This window comes from Ascaphus truei, chromosome 16, assembly GCF_040206685.1.
Source record: "Ascaphus truei isolate aAscTru1 chromosome 16, aAscTru1.hap1, whole genome shotgun sequence".
NCBI lineage: Eukaryota > Metazoa > Chordata > Amphibia > Anura > Ascaphidae > Ascaphus > Ascaphus truei.
In genome coordinates, this window is record NC_134498.1 from 38,740,739 (window position 1) to 38,759,770 (window position 19,032).

At 42.9% G+C, this 19,032-nt stretch overlaps 1 protein-coding gene across 7 annotated transcripts in view; it reads right to left on the minus strand.

Moving 5' to 3' along the window:
- The window catches only part of ATP11C (ATPase phospholipid transporting 11C (ATP11C blood group)), a 114,427-nt gene that overhangs the window by 2,913 nt on the left and 92,482 nt on the right, over positions 1 to 19,032 (minus strand). For 4 of the 7 annotated variants that reach the window (XM_075573254.1, XM_075573253.1, XM_075573250.1 and 1 more), the window contains exons 20-28: positions 18,309 to 18,477; positions 17,676 to 17,778; positions 16,741 to 16,886; positions 15,113 to 15,172; positions 13,765 to 13,892; positions 12,324 to 12,459; positions 4,974 to 5,039; positions 4,419 to 4,522; positions 2,995 to 3,148 (exon numbers count right to left, since the gene is read on the minus strand). In XM_075573254.1, the coding sequence (XP_075429369.1) occupies positions 2,995 to 3,148; positions 4,419 to 4,522; positions 4,974 to 5,039; positions 12,324 to 12,459; positions 13,765 to 13,892; positions 15,113 to 15,172; positions 16,741 to 16,886; positions 17,676 to 17,778; positions 18,309 to 18,477 (1,066 nt within the window). Of the gene's footprint in view, positions 1 to 184; positions 287 to 2,072; positions 2,164 to 2,994; positions 3,149 to 4,418; positions 4,523 to 4,973; positions 5,040 to 12,323; positions 12,460 to 13,764; positions 13,893 to 15,112; positions 15,173 to 16,740; positions 16,887 to 17,675; positions 17,779 to 18,308; positions 18,478 to 19,032 lie in introns of those variants that run through there. The other 3 variants (XM_075573251.1, XM_075573256.1, XM_075573252.1) reach the window with 3 other exon arrangements.

Genomic DNA, 19,032 nt, shown 5'->3' on the forward strand with positions numbered 1-19,032 from the left:
CATTTTCAGATCGGACTCTTATTCTATCTCAAATATATTTCCGTTAGCCTGTCCTAGTTGTGCCATCCAGATATTTGGTAGCTGAAAGCCCACATCACCCAATTAAGCAACAATCAGAGCAACGGATTTTGATTGGGAGTTATTTTGCCGCTTTGTTCGTGGCGTCTGTATTATGACTATGTACCTCTTACACTACATTAGACTCATCTGAGAATGTTCTTAAAAGAAGTGGTCTGACAGTCGATTGGGCCATCTCTGAATCACCTGTTTTACTGGTCTTTTTGTTCTGCAACAGTGAGGCAAAGAAATAAAACTTGAAAAGGTTCAGAGTCAATCAATGCTCAGAAATGGAAATACCAGCTTGAATTTGACACACACACACACACACACACACACACACACACACACACACACACACACACACACACACACACACACACACGCTTAGTTCTAAACATCTTAATGCAGAAGCTCTCAATTCCAGTCCTCAGATTGAGCTACCTGTGCTGAAGCAGGGATATCCTGAAACCCTGACCTGTTGGGGGGGTCTTGAGGACTGGAGTTGAGAACCTTTGTCTTAATGTGTATATTAACCATCCGGAACAATTATTCTGAAACATCATGTTTTCAAAATAAACAACGAACAACCACACACACATGAATGCACTTGGTTTACATATGGTAACTTGGTTACATACGCTGGACCCCCAAGTGTAGGGTTCCAAACCATTGATTGTGGTTATAGAAGGGGATTATTATATTATCTCATGGACACATTGTTATAGGCATAATTGTGTATACAATAAATCATAGATATTACTTTATATCACTCTCGAACTCATTATTAGCATTATCATCATAATTGTACTTACGATATCCTAATAAGGATGTAAGGCCTTTTACTACAGCTGCAACTTTGTAATAAAGGGCTTTTTACTTAGTGTAAGAATATAATCCTGCTGCAAGACAGTATTCTGGGCCAAAAGGTGTGAGCCCCATTACAACATTAATAAGCGGCACATGCATTCTGACTAGTGACACAATTCCATAGAAATGTAAGCGTGACGTGTTCACTTTCAGCATCCGCACAAAAGGTTAACACACGGAAACACACAGTTATAACTTCATTGATCTACATTGGTAGATATGTTTAAATATTTAAGGTAAAAGCTGCTTAAATAAAGATAAAAGGTCCCTGAAATTATCAATGGAATCCAAGGGAAGTCTTTGAAATTCTGACTTAAAGCTATAATTCCCTCCCTCGCCCCCAGAAGCCTATATAAGTTTAACACTTAGAATGTTACCCCTCAGCATCGCGCGCTCTACTATATTTACATTTTTTGGGGGGTGGTTAGAAATAAATATTTTCGGAATCTTTAGCATCGGACGTTGCCATAGTAACCAGTGTTCAGTGAAAGCTCCGGGAGAATTATAATTGAAACGGAGCATCTGATTTAAAAAATAAAAACACAGTTGGAAAGGGCAAGAAGAAGTCTCCTCATGTAAAAAAAAAATGTCGATCAGCTGCTGCTTTAATGCGATTTCATGGTGCCATTGTGGGGGAAGACCACAGACCCCACCAGTAGTCTTTCCACCTAGAGAAGAATTAAAGAGCAACCAAAAAACCTCTGATAACCAAGGAGGCTTTTGGAAAAGTTGCCCTTCCAAGTTCTGCACACTCCTCTTCGCAGACAGACGTCAACAGTCCCAAGGGTCTGTTTTCTCATGACAAACATTTACATTGAAACGGTCAATATACACAATGTTTTACCTCTTCGTTTCAACATAGACCAGCAACAAACTACCCAACGAAATGTTAGAAACCGTACAAAATAAAGAAAACCTTTAAAAATGGCACTTAAAACAAGCATTTAAATGGGCTTCTTTAGGCTTGGCCCAAAAGGATCTCTAATTGGTAAATGTGGTTTTCAATTCTCTTGCAAAATGAAGGTAAATGGCAATTAGAAGGTCAGTGTAAAGTCAAACAAATAGGAGTCATTCGGAATAAGTGTTAGAGAATGCAGGATGCTACAAAATCAAGACAAGTGTGTCAATGATAGAAAGCCGGTCACCTTAATTATTCCAAGGGAAACTGTGATTGCTGGAAGTTTGAGAGAGCATGAAGATAGTAGATGTTCCTGAAGAAGGGAGGCGTTTCGTTACCTGGTTTAGAGCAGCACAAAAGTCGGAAATATTAACAGGAAAAAGGCAAATAGAGAAGACAGAAAAATACAGGTAATGTAGGGAGTTCAATATGCCATGTAGGGAAAAAGGAAGATATAAAACAAGGGGAAAGATATAAAAACAAGGGGAAAGAATCAAGAGAAGTTTGAAAGCGAACAGCGGGTGTTTAAATAATTGGGAGATATTGGCATTATAAAAGGTGCATCCACACTTGTTCAGATTGCAGCTGAGATTGTTGGTTATATTTTGCTAAACTGATCCAGTTATGCCACTGTTAAGGGGAAAATTAATGGTGCAGAGTTACAGTATTAGTAGGTTGTGAAATACTCACTCTTTCCCGTGTACAAAGATTCAATTTACTGCAATACGTTTATGGTAGAATATATAGATTGCTGAATATATATATATATATATATATATATATATATATATATATATATATATATATATATTATATATACATATACACACACATGAATATATATATATATATATATATATTCATCAATGAGTCCATTCAGTCTCAATGTCTGATAAATCACTAAGATGCACACTTTTGAAAATTAAAGCAACATTGCATTTGCCAACATGGGCTGAGATAGCAGAAAATGTAAAGATGCAACCAAACGTCTCCTTTGTCATACAGACATATATATATGAAAATGGCAGAGGTGTCCTATGGTTACAGTTGTAATTGAAATTGAGCCATTTGACAATGTGATTGTGCGACATTCTAGGAAGTCTGTCTGTAAGGGGGGAAACCTATAAATGTAAAACAAAAAAAACAAAACCACAATTTACATTTCTTACCTTGTGACTTGCGGCCTTAATATTTTGTACAACTATCAAAACTATTTCTGGATAGAGGCTGACACAAATCAGAAGTATGATCGCGAGCCAGACCGAAACGGAAGTCAGCATGTTAGCAAACACGAAATACATTCGCTGCTGTTGGAGGAAAGGCCTAAAACAGATACCAAATTATGCAGATTAGTTTTTAAAAGTCATTCCATTTTTATTATAGTCTAAAACAGGAGTGGCCAACTCCAGTTCTCAACAGCCACCAACAGGTCAGGTTTTCAGGATATTCCTGCTTCAGCACAGGTGGCTCAGTCATTCACTGAGCCTCCTGTGCTGAAGCAGGGATATCCTTAAAATATTGTTGTGGCCACTCCTGGTCTTAAATATATAGAATTATACATGCACTCAAAAATGTAAGATACTTGCGGGTGCTGAAACTCAATGGTAAAATCCCATAAAAATGTATTGAAACAATAACCTTGTACTATAAATGTCAGTGTTTTCCAAAAATTTTTTTTTTACAAAGTGCCTTCAATTGGGGTCAATCAGTATAGAATAGAGCAGGGGTCTCCAACTGCAGTGCTCAAGGGCCACCAACAGGTCAGGTTCTAAGGATATCCCTGCTTCACCCCTGGTGGCACAGTCAGATTAAGGCACCTGTGCTGAAGCAGGGATATGCTTGAAACCGGGCTTGTTGTTGGCCCTTGAGCACCAGAGTTGGCCACCTCTGGAACATGCCACGCGTTAGGGGATCCCAAGTCTAACCAGGTGAAGTCTCACACAGACAATTTGATTGGGATAACCAATGAATGCCCATGTTGTAAACACTAAGGCATATACTGTACAACCATGTGTTTGCCATAGATTATCCTTCCAAACCTGGTAGAGCTGGGATTCTGAGAGGGTATGCCACAATGTTAGGTTACACAAGCCCCTTAAACAACATTAACGCACCAATACTATTGTATTTCTACTTTTAATTAATATAATTCACCAAATGAAGCACATTCACATGTAGGGCTGTTTGGTCTGATCATAATGCTAGTAACCGCAAATATCACAGTGTTCCAAAATATAAGGGTATGTATCTGGTTCCTGGGAGTAAGTGCAGTATTAGCATCAGTCTCCTGCCAACACTAGGTTCTCAGAGAATCTTTTAATGGCCGATGGCATGAGGAGGGCCTGCTGCAGATATCCGGACCGGCCAGGCCGACATTACTGCCAGGGTAAATGAGATGTGTGTACGAGTTCGGATTTCAGATCGTTTCCTTGTTTTCTTTGCAGCCAGAAATGCACATCCTATGGCAGAGGAGTGATGAACGTGGCAAAGTGCACAGCCCTGCCTACCGCTTTCATTGTATAGTATTCATACACACATATATAGATGTATATACAACAACACATCTGGAAGCTTTGTAGAGAGATTTACTCACCAAATAATTCCTCCCCAGAAAAATGAGAAGAAGACGTAGAACACCAATGAGCCCCATATAACCAAATGGTTCATCCAAGTCCAGTAGCGAGTATCTAACGCGAGCTGGAAAAACATCCACATATCACCAACATGCAATTACACCAGGAGAACAATAAAAACAAATTGCAGTCGTCAAACCACTTTACAACAGAATCTGCAAAGCATGGACAAGCGATGTACAGTACTACAGCAGGGGTGCTCAATTCCAGGCCTCAAGTTCCCCCACAACAGGTCAAGTTTTCAGGATATCCCTGCTGCAGTATGGGTTGCTCAATCAGTCCCAGCTTCAGCGCAGGTGGCTCAATCAGGTGGCCTCTGAGCCACCTGTGCTGAAGCTGGGATATCCTGAAAACCTGACCTGTTTGAAAGGGGGGGACTTGAGGGCTGAAGTTGAGCTCCCCTGTAATACAGACCTACAGACTATACTAAGCACTTAAAAAAAAAAGAGATCTTAAACTCTAAGAATTAACATCTGTGTAATTATTAGATTCTGTAGGTAGAACTCTATACGTACCTTTAATGTAACTGCAAACACTAATGTAGTGAAAACGATCGTTCCAAAGGTCCAGTTTCCAAATACCTGAAAATAATAATGAGATTGTGATTCTGAATTACACAGAACATTAGAATTTTTTACATTGATAAAAGCGCTTTCCAGACTAGTGCTCAGCAAATGTAATAATTATACTAATTTGGAACTACGAGTAAGATACAGGTTAAGTCAGGTCATTGTGTGATATGCGAGTGCATTAACTGTACTCAAATTAATAAAATGGCACGGATAGGCTTTTAGTTAGAAAACCCCCCCATTATAAACACAAATGAAACACTGAATAAAAACAAAAACAAATACACAGGACATACTTATGCAAGTACCCAATTGCTACTCCGAATGTCTGGACAAATGATGCCTGCCTAATTTAAGCACCTAAATCAAAATATACGTGAAGTCATTGCTGCCCGTCTGTCTCTTCTGCAGTTTGATAGATAGGAAGGATAAACACAAAGCTTCTCGACTGGTTAAACTGCTTTACACCGACTCTAAATGCATCATCGTGTCAAAATGCATCTCCCAACGTCAAAATACAGTATCACGGCTCTCTAATCAACGGTGGAAAGCTTTCTACAGTGAGTGATACAGGGAGTAACTACAAAGGGCCATATGAAGGTTAAGCAGTTATATGACACACAGGTGATGATGATGGGCTGGATGAAGTTCTTACATTTCCTTGTCATTTGTGGCAGCCCAAGAGTTTTGCATCAAATGTGTGAAACTTTATGAACAAGTTTCTCAAAAATACAATTTTTTACGAAAAGGATGGAATAGTAAATCCTTTATTCTGCATTCAGTTGGCCAGCGAGATACATAGCTCACTAAGTCCCATATTTACTAAAGGGCTCTAAGTTTTAGCACAACCTCTCTCTCATTCAAATGAATGGGAGTTAAGTTGTGCTAAAGCTTAGCATACCTTAGTGAACATGGGCCTTGGTTAGAAACAGAATTTTGCAGCAGGTAAGAGCTCTTTGGCCCACCTGGACTGCCATTTTCCAGACCGCCTACTTTTTCTTTTCTGCAGCTCTACTTGGGCCCAAAATGAATTAATGCCAGGCACAGAATAGACGACTAAAAAAGCAAATATGTGTCTGTAACAGGGGAGTTATCCCTGTTCAGGTAATGTGCCTCTAATCCAGCAGTGTGGTGGTTAACTGCTGGCAGTCAATTAACAAACACCACCTGCCTGATTAGATTGCTTAGAAAAGCTTGTCTTTTGAGACAGGAAGAGAGACTCCTTAGCTCACACCTGAGCTGAACTTGGAGACAAACAGTCTTGAGCCCCGCCAGAAGAAATAGCAGAGCTGCTTTCAAGACACAGGGGAAACATCTAAACCTGAATGCTGACACACCCTGAGGAAAAGGGAGCTGAACCAGGGACAGAGAAGATTTCCCCTCCAAACCACAAGGAACAGATAAGACTTTCATTTATGAGACTTTCTATATCTGCTTATTTCATGCTATATGTTTGGGGCTGGGAGACATGCTTATCTAAGGGAGTTGTGAACTGCATAGTATTTCACTAGAAATACGCCCAAGTGAATAGAAGCTTTGTTTACCCCTTGTTTGGATGGTTTCCTGATGTTAAGGAAACAGGCGCAATAAAAGGCTTATTTAATTTCACTATAATCAGTCTCCCTTGCATACTTCTGTGAGCGTCCGCTTACATATGGTGTCCGAAGTGGGACGAGAGGTGGTCTTTGAAGTTAGAAAGGACCGGAGATTTTTTCTGTGAATTTTTTTTAATGCTTTTTGCCTACAAACAGTCTGAGCAACTTAAAAAAAAAAAAAAATCTTATGCAGCAGAGACCAGAGTTAAAGTGATACACACCACTGCACTGAAACTTACAAAACCAGATAGACTCTTTTCCCCAATCCCAAGAGGAGAGAGAGACTGCTGAAGCAGGTAAAACCTTATTTGCCTATCACAATAAAGTGTAATATGGTCAGTGAAATAGGGGGTTTGCCTTCCAGCCATAGTCAGGGTTCAAGAAGTGAGTTAGCCCTTGAAAGGGATAGGCGTTTGTTATTTTCAAATGTTTAGCTGAAGCAGTGAATACAGATGGTGACCCATGAGCGGTACTGATTCTGCAAGTAAAGGCTGCCACACCACATAGGACTACCAGTTGTGAATGGAGTATTTGCAGAAAAATGTGAAAATTGATGCAAGACTGTGCTGAAGCAGGGGATTTTTCAGTAAACAAGTGCTGAGGGTAAAATTGCCTACTAGAAAAAAAGGAATTGCTGAACGGTGTAAAAGGTATCCCAAAGTGTGAAGAGTGAATGTCATAATACCCAAAGTTGAGACTGAACTCAAGCAGAAAACCACATTATTTGGCTGAAGCAGAGAGATTGCACCTAGCAAGTAAATGGTGTAAAGCAAACAGACGTTTTTACCTAGCAACTGCACATCTTGTATACCTGATGAGAGAAAATGCATGCACAGTACTGCTGATATTGTAAAACTTATCCAAGAAAGAAAAAGTCTACAGAGATGCCTGTGAGAGCTACGACCTCTACAAGCAAAATATGCCCACCTGTAGCACTACCACAATTGGGGGCTCTAGCAAATACAGTGGCAACAGCTGCAATAGCGCCTCCTGAGGTCAGGAATAAAATTACACCTGATAGCCTAAAAATGGAGAACAAGATGCAGCGTTCCTGTAATGAACCCTACCCCACGGAAGAGTGGACCTTCCAGTCCAATAAAGAGGAAGACATCTCTTACGGGGAACCCGAACCGAGTCACACCCACAAAACACCACAAGAATGGTGTGTGTACCTGAACTCGGCACGAACCGAAAAGACCGCTCCCTTTGATGACGAATATGATCAGCAGGAGAAACAGCGGGAGCAGTGGATCACCGAATATTTCCGTCAGCTATTACAGTTGCAAGAAAAGCCGGGTGGATCCAGTGACGCTGCTAAAATTTCAATTAAAGACGGAGACCCCAGTATCCCTGAAGGGACGGTGTCATCCAAAATAAAAAGGCGAAAAAAGAAAAAGAAAAGCGGTTCTTCATGTACCGTGGAAGTAACAGACACGTCCGCAGATCCTGTGGAGAAAAATGGGGACCGAGATGTCCTGCAGCCTATAGAAAATGGAGAATTCGTCCCACGGTTAACCGAATATCCAGAGGGCCCAAGGCAGAAGTCGTGTACCCCAAAGAAGTGTCTGTCCGGTGCCAACATTGAAGAACCCTCAACCAGTCATCCCAGGGAAGCGGAGCCGGAACCAGTGAGTGACGATCACTTGAACAGCCCTGAAGACGCCCTGAAAATTGCCAGGCGTGACTGTGATCTACTTCGAGAACAATTGAAACTTGAGAGAGAAGATAATGCTGTGTTACAGAAGACGGTGCTCGCAATGTACTCTGAATCTGGAACAGAATTGGACGATCTCAAGACTGAGCTAGATACTGCAAACGCTACTATTTCCGGCATGGATGAAAAGCAAAGCCAATCTGATAAAATGATGACTAAGCTGAAGCGGAAGTATGAGGAGGCACTAAAGCAGATGACAGTCTTTCAGCAAGAGGTTCACACTCTTCGCGTAGAGCTGAATGCCTCACAACAGGAGGTCAACAATGTCCGGACAGAGGTGGACGTATCTCAGAAAGAGGTTCAGACACTCCGCAGAGCACTGGATGCCTCACATCATGAGACCAACAGCTGCAGCACAGATCTGGAAGTTTCCAGAAAGGAACTACACAGTCTCACTGAGGAGCTGGACATATCTAAAGAAACTATTGTCAATCTTGATACAGATCTCAAAGTCTCTCAGAAGGAGCTCCAGACCCTCAACCTAGAAGGAAGTCTCACGCCAGGAGACTGTCATTCTCAAAGCAGATATGCGTAAATGGAAGGAGGACTGCAAAGAGGCCCTGAATAGTACAGAGACTGAAAAAGGAGAAAATTCAAGATTAGAAAGAGAAAACTTAAAACTGAAAGAAGAAAATTTTCAGTTGACAGACGAAGTCAAAGAAAAGAATGAAAAGCTACACGAGCTTAAGAAAATAAATAGACTTTTGGAAGGTGAGAAGTTTGAAGCAGAGCACAGACTGCAGAACCAACTGCAAGGTCTGCGTATGCACCTCGAGAAGACAGAGGAGAAGCAGCGAACTCTGCAGGAAGAAAATCTGCAGGCTGTTAAGAAATTCAAGTGCTGCAGGAATGTCTGATGACCCAGTATGTCCCCGCAAAGCAGCATGAGAAACTGAAGGCTACCCTGAGCGTCACCAAAGCATCGCTAGAGGCCAAGCTTAGAACCCAGATGACCCGGCACAAAAGGGAGCACAAGAAGGTCCAGAAACTAAAACAAGTAACTGTGGCCCGAGCAAAGAAATTCATAGTGCTTCACAATGCAATAAAAATGTGGAAGCAAGCTCAGAGAAAGCAAAGCGTGCAGATAAATTCCCTGAGAAGAGACTTGCAAGACGCACTCAAAAAACAGGGATCTCTCGCGGATGAGATTACAGTCCTACAAGGACAAGTATTGACCCTGACTAAGCGTCAGTATCCCACAGCCTCAAAAACCCATGAAGACAAGGGTACAGTGGGAGCTGGGAATACCACTCATCTGAAAGACAAGGTTGCAAAATTTGAACCACCTAAACAAGCACTAGCAAAACCTTCAGCCACCCAACAGGCAACAAAAGAAGGTACACGGGCTGAATCAAAACCAGAAGAATCCTTAGCTGATGAAGCTGAAAAGATGAGACATTCTCTAGAAGTGGGTGTGGAATTGCAACCTAACCCCAAAGAGGCTGAACTAGCAACCCCATTGAGTGGGAAAAGGGCAGAGAGACAGCTTCAAGAGCGGAACACTCAAAGGGCTGTTTTTAAACGCTCTGCAACTGCTGCCATACAGTATGCCTACAATAAGACGAGCACCCGACGCGAGGGAAATCTCATGACCGCGCACGTAGCATAAAGACTATATTTAGAAAAAGTCCTCCTCGGGCGACTGAGGAGTGCTGATCTCAAGCACCTTCGGGAGGAGACACGAATAAACTGGAGAAAGGGCTCCAATACCAGCAGGACTGAGGGTTATCTTCCTCCATCCACTCTCATTCAAGTCACAGAGATATCTAGAATGAGAGTGGAAGGATGGGCTTTGGCCGTGGCAAGCCCGAGCTTCCCACAAACAGGGGAGGTATGTAACAGGGGAGTAATCCCTGTTCAGGTAATGTGCCTCTAATCCAGCAGTGTGGTGGTTAACTGCTGGTAGTCAATTAACAAACACCACCTGCCTGATTAGATTGCTTAGAAAAGCTTGTCTTTTGAGACAGAAAGAGTGACTCCTTAGCTCACACCTGAGTTAAACTTGGAGACAAACAGTCTTGAGCCCTGCCAGAAGAAATAGCAGAGCTGCTTTCAAGACACAGGGGAAACATCTAAACCTGAATGCTGACACACCCTGAGGAAAAGGGAGCTGAACCAGGGACAGAGAAGATTTTCCCTCCAAACCACAAGGAACAGATAAGACTTTCATTTATGAGATTTTCTATATCTGCTTTTTCATGCTATATGTTTGGGGCTGGGAGACATGCTTATCTAAGGGAGTTGTGAACTGCATAGTATTTCACTAGAAATACTCCCAAGTGAATAGAAGCTTTGTTTACCCCTTGTTTGGATGGTTTCCTGATGTTAAGGAAACAGGCGCAATAAAAGGCTTATTTAATTTCACTATAATCAGTCTCCCTTGCATACCTCTGTGAGCGTCCGCCTACAGTGTCCCTTTAGAAAGTATAGAATTTACATTTGCAGCAGGTACTCTGAGGAATGTGGGGGTCATGTACTGCACCGACACACTTTATTCGAGCAAATACCCGGTATGTACCTGGCAGATACCTGGAATAAGCCACTACTAACCTCTGACAAGCCCCGTTGCATTTGCCTTCCCAGCCTGGGTTCATGCCTGGCTGATGGGCGGCTGATCTGTTAAATGATAATGATTAGGATTTAATAGGCTGCAATGCTTCGCGTGTCTACCAGATGGCATAAATTCATGAATTGTAATGCAGTTTATATATATATACTGTGCAGTATTGCAGCCAGCGGGAATAAAATGCTTCAATCCCTGCTTGGAAAATAACTCAATGTACTCGGGCAGAAAACAGTCACAAACCTCAATACACCCGGGTATACCCGAATTCGTGGGACTAGCCAAGCTCGAATAAAGTGTGTCGCCAGTGTATTTTGTTTCCACCAGCCAATAACATAGTTCAGGGGTGCTCAACTCCGCCCCCTCGCAACCACCAATAAGGGCTGGGACCCGCTGCGCCCGGCGGCGCGGGCGGCCACACGAGCGTACCCCACCAGCAGGGGAATCCTCCCGAGCCGGTCCCCCCTGGCTGCACAGCTCACTACACGCTGTGACGCGTCAGCCGCTAGGGGATTCAAGAGAATTGTCATCCCTAGCGTCGACGTGTCACGTGGTGTGGCTGTGAGCCAATGAGGAGGGGAGGCTTCGGGGAGCGGGGAGGAGTGTGGAGGGAAAGCAGCGTGTGTGTGCATGTGTGTTGCTTTTGATTACCTTCCATCAGCAGCTCCAGCCCGAGCCCGTGGAGGGAGGGAGGGGGGGGGGGGAGAGTAGCGGGTCCCTCCGCTCAAGCCACGCCCCCCTCCCGCTCAAGCCTCCCACTCCCGCCCACCTCCCGCTCCGGCTCCCGCTCCCTACAGACCGCATATCGCGGTCTGTGTCTGTCAGCGCCCCGCCTGTCTGCAGTGCGGGCGCGCTGACTGAGGGAGCGGGGCCTTAGCCTAAGTCCCAGCTTCAGCACAGTCAAAGACTGAGCCTCTGATTGAGCACCTTGTGCTGAAGCAGGGATTATCCTGAAAACCTGACTTATTGGGGGTGGGGGTGGGTGGGTGGGGTGGGCTGAGGACTGGAGTTGAGCCCCTCTGGCATAGTATTTAGTTTTGTTGATACACGATCTATACCAGAAAGCAAACTAGGAACCAGAATTGTTGAAAGTAAAGACAAGCAATAAGGAGGGACACTTAAAATGGCTGCCAAACCTACAAACGATATCCGTGACAAAAAACAACATTATTGAAATAATGTTTTAAACTTAAGGCGTCAATCATCCGCTTAAAGAAGTTAAACATGTCACTGCCTTTTGGCCTTATGTCAGATTCAACCTTTACCAACTGATCCAGATAACGTCAGTAAAAATGGCTACTTCACAAGTTCTTTGACGATTTTACAGCTTCTAAATCTTCTAGCGAAGTATAATGCTGCTCGTTAACATAAATAAACAGCCCCACAAGTGAGTTTCTGCTATATTACCATAAAATATACTTTACCTGCCCATTGCCATCCAGGGCCGGATTCTGAAAAAGAAAGTAAACGCCAAAGAAAAATACTAGGCCTTGAAAGGTGCCCAGCAAAGTCCAACATAAGAACGGCCACCACTGCAACATCGCGTTCTCCGATATCCGCCTGTCAAGAAGGAAGTTCATCAATAGAAGACACAGACTTCCTGAACTTGCTATACAGATGCAGCCAGCAGATTTCCCATCCCATGGGCAGCAAAATTTTGGGGCGGCAAAAATGTCCGCCCCCATATACAGATGCCGCACTCCCGGGCCTACCGGGCCAGATGGGAAAGCACTTGGCTGTAGCAGCCGCCTCCTTGCTGCCGCCCTCCTCCTCCTACCGAAACGCAGCCCCATATGACGCGGCAGACGTCACCAATGTGACGTCACACAGCGCCTCATTGCAATGGCAACGCAATGCTGTCTGACTTTGGTGACGTAATTCGGGAAGGAGAAGGAGGGCGGCAGCAAGGATGCGGCTGCCACAGGTAAGTGCCTAGGGGCGGCGGATCGTCAAATCCGCTGCTGGATGTAGCTAGACTAACTTCCCCCTCAGGCATGCCGCAGGAGTTTCCATAGGATTTATTGGCAGTTGCCGCAGAAAGCATGGGCAAAAAAAGGAAGGTAATGCCGGCTATGTCTATTTTACATTACAGTACATAGAACAAAAGACTGGCAATGGGGAATGGGGGAATGTGGAAAAATTTGAGCAGCAAATTATTTGCAGGTTTGTGAACAGAATTTGATTCGCAGACGGATATCCGTAGGCAGCTGGGATGGTAAAAAATGTTGGGCGAATGCTCCTGGAATCACCGTTATTTTCCCTTTCTGCGAATGTTATAACATCCGCCTGCAAATGACATCCAATTCTTCAATTTTAATACATTCGATGCGCCGAGGCGTTCCACGACCCTGAAATATGGGTTTTGCAAGAGACAGGAAAGAGAAAAAGGGAAGAGAAATGGGGGTAAGGAGTGGAGAGAGGGGGGGGGGGGGGGAAAGGGGGAGAGAGGGAAGAGAAAGGGGGGGAAGGAGGAGTGAGAGGGAAGAGAAAGGGGGAGAAGGGTGAGTGAGAGGGAAGAGAAAGGGGTGGGGGGAGAGAGAGAGGGCAAAACCCATATTTCAGGATCAGGAACTTGTGGGCGAATTGAACGTATAAACATTTGCAATGGAATGTGCGGTGGCGGCATTGCATCCACACAAAGGATGGCGAATGTAAATTTTTTAGACCCAAGCCGACAATATCCGTGGCTGCGGAAAAGCAACCAAACATTGATCACTTTAAACTGGATCTCTTTGTGTGGAGCTTAGATCACGAGATCCTACAGTTCTATACAAAACAAATTTAAAAAAAAAAGGCGACTATAAAACTTGTGTAGATGAATGCTTTCAATGCAGATAATGTTCCGGAGACTTGCTTCATGCTTACATATATAGTGTGGGGTTGGAGTTTAGCGTTTTGATGTTGATGTGCTGCTCCAATAGACTGTATGCCAGGATCGGCAGCGAAGTGAAGCAAATGTTGTACATTGTAAGATAAGCGGCATCGTAAAGTGGCTACAAAAGAGGGCACAGAAAACCATAGATCCGTTAAACTGATCCCGATAACAAAAATAACTTGCTCCATAAATTATTTAGGATATATCTTAAACAGAAAAGTTAAGTTTGGGTTAAAAAAAAACAAAAAACAAAAAAAACAAGGAATATTGCCGTCTGCAGAGACCGAGTTGTCTCATTGTGAAAAAAAGATATGTACACACAAAATTAACACTGTATTAGAGGTGCAATCCATACAATATCTTGTGATCTTAAATACATCCGTTCTATAGTATTAGATAACTTACTAAAAAAAATGAAATTCAACTCAATGCTATTTTTTATGAGTTTTAATATACTGAGCGTCCTTTGATTTCTGTAGCAGGTTTTAGCCACCTCCCCAGCAGTGCAAGAGCTTTGTAACACTTTCCTGTTTGTAATAATTTGTTGCCATCAGTTTGAGCTGCAAACTGCAACACTAGAGGTTACCTTGAGTAATTTAAGAATATGTTGTAGCTGCTGAGTTACACTGACAGAAGGGCTGATTGAAACTGAATGGAAACATTTAATGAACCCAGGGAAACAAGATCTTTGCTGATCAATTGTGGCAGAACTAATCGATCCGCATCTTAGGTCATTCGTTTTCATAAAGGTAATCAAAGGCTGCATATATTCAAACAAAACTTGTTTCAAGTATGAAATAACATCTCCCTCAGGATGTTTGCTACATTGTCAGATCGTGCAGATTTACACAATTCACTTCCACTAGCAACACACGAAAAGTGTACACTAAACAGGTCACTGAACCAGGATGTATAGTACTTCAAAACCAAGTGCAATCTTGAAAAATGTCTGCAGAAAAACACCCATATATAATTAGAGCTGTTTCACTGTAATCCCTCGCTTGCGTTACACTAAATCCACAATAGTAAAAAGCCCGAGTGCACGCCCTGTTATGCCTGCGGGCGTGGGACGTGCAGCTGTGATGAAGCAGACCTCACCCTGACATAGTTCCTGTAGTGATGTACTAACTAGATAATACGCATCATTCAGCTTTAATACGTCCTGTTGTTCATTTATTGTGTGGCGTTCGAAGAAGCCGGCTTAATTGTTGCAGCATATAAAATGTTACGTGATCGGTTTGTCACGTGAAACAGGTCTCATCACACACAAACACTCAATCACGCACAGTAAGCCAACAAAGCCGTTTACAGGCAGCCTTCCAGTCGAACTTTACATACCTGTTGTGAGAATCCACAAAAGAACTGGTACAAAAACTGTGGCAGAATGAAGCAAAGGTTCTGCAAGAAAAGAAGACGAAATACAAGAGTAAGGGAGCTTTTCTCTGAGGGCCTGTGCGGCACTGTGTTGGCTGACACAGCTGCTGTGGAGTCCAGCCATGGAAGAAATTCCTCCGTATAAACCCATGTTGAAACTGCAGGAGGCAAAGCTTTCCTGAGATCAGGGAAACGACAAGCAGCACAAACTGTTTTCCTGCGAGTGCCTTGTTTAGTCTAGTTTTTGACTTATGTTTTCACAGTGCACCTAGGCAAGACATTTGTTCCAGTGGAGTGCCGTTTCCCTGCCTGACCGTGTTCAGCGCTCCACAATCTCCCCTACAGAAACAAGCAAATAGAATGGGCCCTTGGAGTGTCAGACACCATGAGTCTACGTCAAACGGCACCCAAAGGGTTGAAAAAGCAATACCCACATTTTAATTCTCTCTCCTGTTTGGGGAATCAGAACCAGAGCTGGACTGCGCTCTTCTTAGCTCTGGGGCCACCTTAGTTTTTGAGATATTCACCTTTTTATGTGCTGCTAAAAATAGAAGTAAAATCAAAGATGGCTGCTGGAGTCATCCAATAGGAAGTTGCAATGTTATGCTGTTATGTCATTGCAGGCTTCCTATTGGTCCATGAGATTTGGGCTCGGATGGCAGCCATATGGATATTCCTAAAGGGAGCAGAATCACCGACATAAAAAAAAGTCAATGGCTCAGGAAGCAGTGGTGGAGGGGACACTATCTGGAGCTAAAAATAGAGCTGTTTAGCTCCGGGGGAACCCCTAGTTCTAAACAACAACAATCCAAATAGGCAGAACATATTGTTTAAAGTGAAACTCTTACTTTATACTACGTATCGTATATAGTATACTAAAATTCCTCATTCTTACATATTCCAAATGTCTCTGTGTTAATAACAAAGAGGAGGCACTGAAAGCAGGATCTGCACATTACTAACACACAGCCAGCGAACACACAACCACAAGCAAACATGGCACAAGTAGTGAATCCTGGTGAAAATGTTCAAACACTTCTATAGGCTGTGGTTGATAAACAGGATGTAGGCCTTTAAAAAGACGTGCAATATCAAGCGTCTTCTCACAATCTGGCAATTTGGTTAACGGACTTCCCAAATTGGAAGTGCCTTATTGCATTCATTAACATGGATCAAATAGGATTCTGCCAGAGTTGTATTGTGGCAGCTGTACACAATACGTTAAAATACAAAATGATGACTGAGCACACACAAAAAGAAGACTTGCACATCTCCAAAGCCCAGTGTCTCCAGCCAACTGGTGACTGCTCCAAAACCCCAGATGCAATGAATACAAAGCAGAGCACGCTCCGATGAAGCTCCATGTTGCACCGAAACGTCAGCCTGCTTCTCATGATTTACTACCATTAATTCATTTGTATTCGTGTGCCCAGCTTCTACTATTTTGGTATTCACTGTATACAACCGGCTGGCATAATCCAATACCTGCCATGGTCCCAAAGACCATGTTGTTTTTCTTTAATAAAATGATGCTACACTAAAGAGAGTTAGGAAATCAGGTTTATTTAAAAGGCAAATAGATATGTTCATACCTTATAGAAGAAATACTGTACGAGGTGTGCTATTCTCACATAGTACAAATGCCCATGGGCCAATAGCAGTCTTCTTAAGTGCTTAAATTTTGGCACAGCGTAATCACTGTTCCTTGCTGCTTGGCGACCTTCTTTTCCTTTAATGCCTATTACGAAATAAATAAAAGCAGGATGTTAATTCAACCATTACTTTACAACACAATTCCTTCTGCATAACCAGATATCAAAAAACAAACGGGAAATAAAGGACAAGAAATCAAATCCCTTCCAAAATATTTTTTCTATACAGAAGGGCCCTGCTTCTCGGCGTTCCGCCAAAACGGCAGTACTGTTTCCTGGCTTCAGTTAAGTTTCCGCACATGCGCAGAAAGGAACGCCAACCCCGCGTATGCGCAGAAGTGACCGCCGACTCCGCGCATGCACAGAATGCTGTATTCTGGGACAGAGGAGGGAGGAGGGATGGGATATCACAGGTGAACATAGCATTTGTACGCTTTGCATAAAAAAAGCTACGTTCCCCTTTTCGGCAGGGGCCTTGAACTGAACCCGCCGTATGAGTGGCGCCAGTCTGTATCGATCCTCATCTTCAGCCCTTGTTGATCCACAGCCGTTGATTCTTTTTCCTGTCCCAATGCCCAGCATGCATCTCTCCATTCTTCTTTCCATTGTCTGAAGCTTCGGAATGGTCTTTGCATTTAGGCTCCAAGTTTCACATCCTTTATCATTATTTCAAATCATTATTAAATCATCATTTCTCTTTAGGTCTTATGTATTTAATTACTTCGGGGGGGGGGGATATGAAGAGAGATGAAGGACAATAGCAGTCACTTTATAACAATATCGGATGTCCTCTGAATCCAAGTGAGCAGTATCCTGCATGAAACAAATCATTTGACAAAGCGCTGTACAAATGTCACCAATACTGAACTCCTTACCTATCCCCACATGTGCTTCCAGAATCATACTAACGTCATTGGCACCATCTCCCACAGATAATGTGATTGGATTTCCCTTGGTATTCTTCACCATTTTCACAATCTAACAGGTGAAACAGACAGCATTGTTTGAGCATCTAACTAAACACCCTTGCTTTCATTGTAGAGTCTTAAATTGTATGGACTAAATCAAATTAAAATTAAGCCGCTTGAAAAACAGTGATTCTAGGCAAAATGTAGACTCAAGTGCTTGAGATCTGAGACATCGCTAACCCATTTGTAATGTAAAACACAAGAAAGCATTAAAGAGCAACAAAAAGGTTTTTTTTAGCCCGATTGCAGGCCCATCTGGCAAAGAAAGAGTTATGCACGCAAACTGGCGCCAAACAGAATTTTTGGGCAACGGTTTTACATAATAAGTGGAATAATGTAAAACTGGCAAAAACAATATCCGTTTCTTATTTCAGCTGTTAACACAAAATAATCCATTAAAAATATATACAATGCTAATTATAGCATCCCCCTACTCACGCCCGGATTTCTAGTTTCTTGACAGTAAAAAGCTATTTTTAAGGTGTTGTCATATATAATTGATGGGATTTCTTTTCCCCACCCAGTGATATATATACACACCTGTGCTTTCTGCAACGGTGCCATACGGCAACACAAGACAGCAGTGCATCTCTGACAGATTTGTAGGAATATGTTTTTGTAATGGCTGGAACTGCAGTTGGAATTGAATATAAGCGACAGTGTGAAGCCATCGATTATCAAACCGTATTCTTGACTCGCAGTCCAGCTCCTGAAATGCGAAAATACTAAATATTTCACGGACACTTATGTTTATGGTCAAAGCACAGGAGTGGCCAACTCCAGTCCTCAAGGTTTTTAGGATATCCCTGCTTCAGCACAGTTGGCTCAAACAGTGGCTCAGTCAAACACCGAGCCACTGATTGAGCGAACTGTGCTGAAGAGCCGCCTGTGCTGTCCGACTGAGCCACCTGTGCTGAAGCAGGGATATCCTGAAAACCCAACCTGTTGGTGGCCCTTGAGGACTGGAGTTGGCCACCCCTGCACTAAGTGATAAAACTGCCCCGTGTTTGCACATAGCAATACTCTTAAGTATGATCATCAAGGAAATATTGTGAGTTCCAACCAACATAATGGAAAAACCAATGCTTGACTGAAATTGCAACCGATCCTACAAATAAAAGGGTCTGATATGTCTTGGCTTCCTACGTTTTGAGCAAAAACACATGTTCCAATCAAATGTTCTAAGCATAGCAACATACTGCATGACATGTGGAATGATTTTGATTGACCTCCACGTTAAATGAAGTGACTGAAAAATGATCAT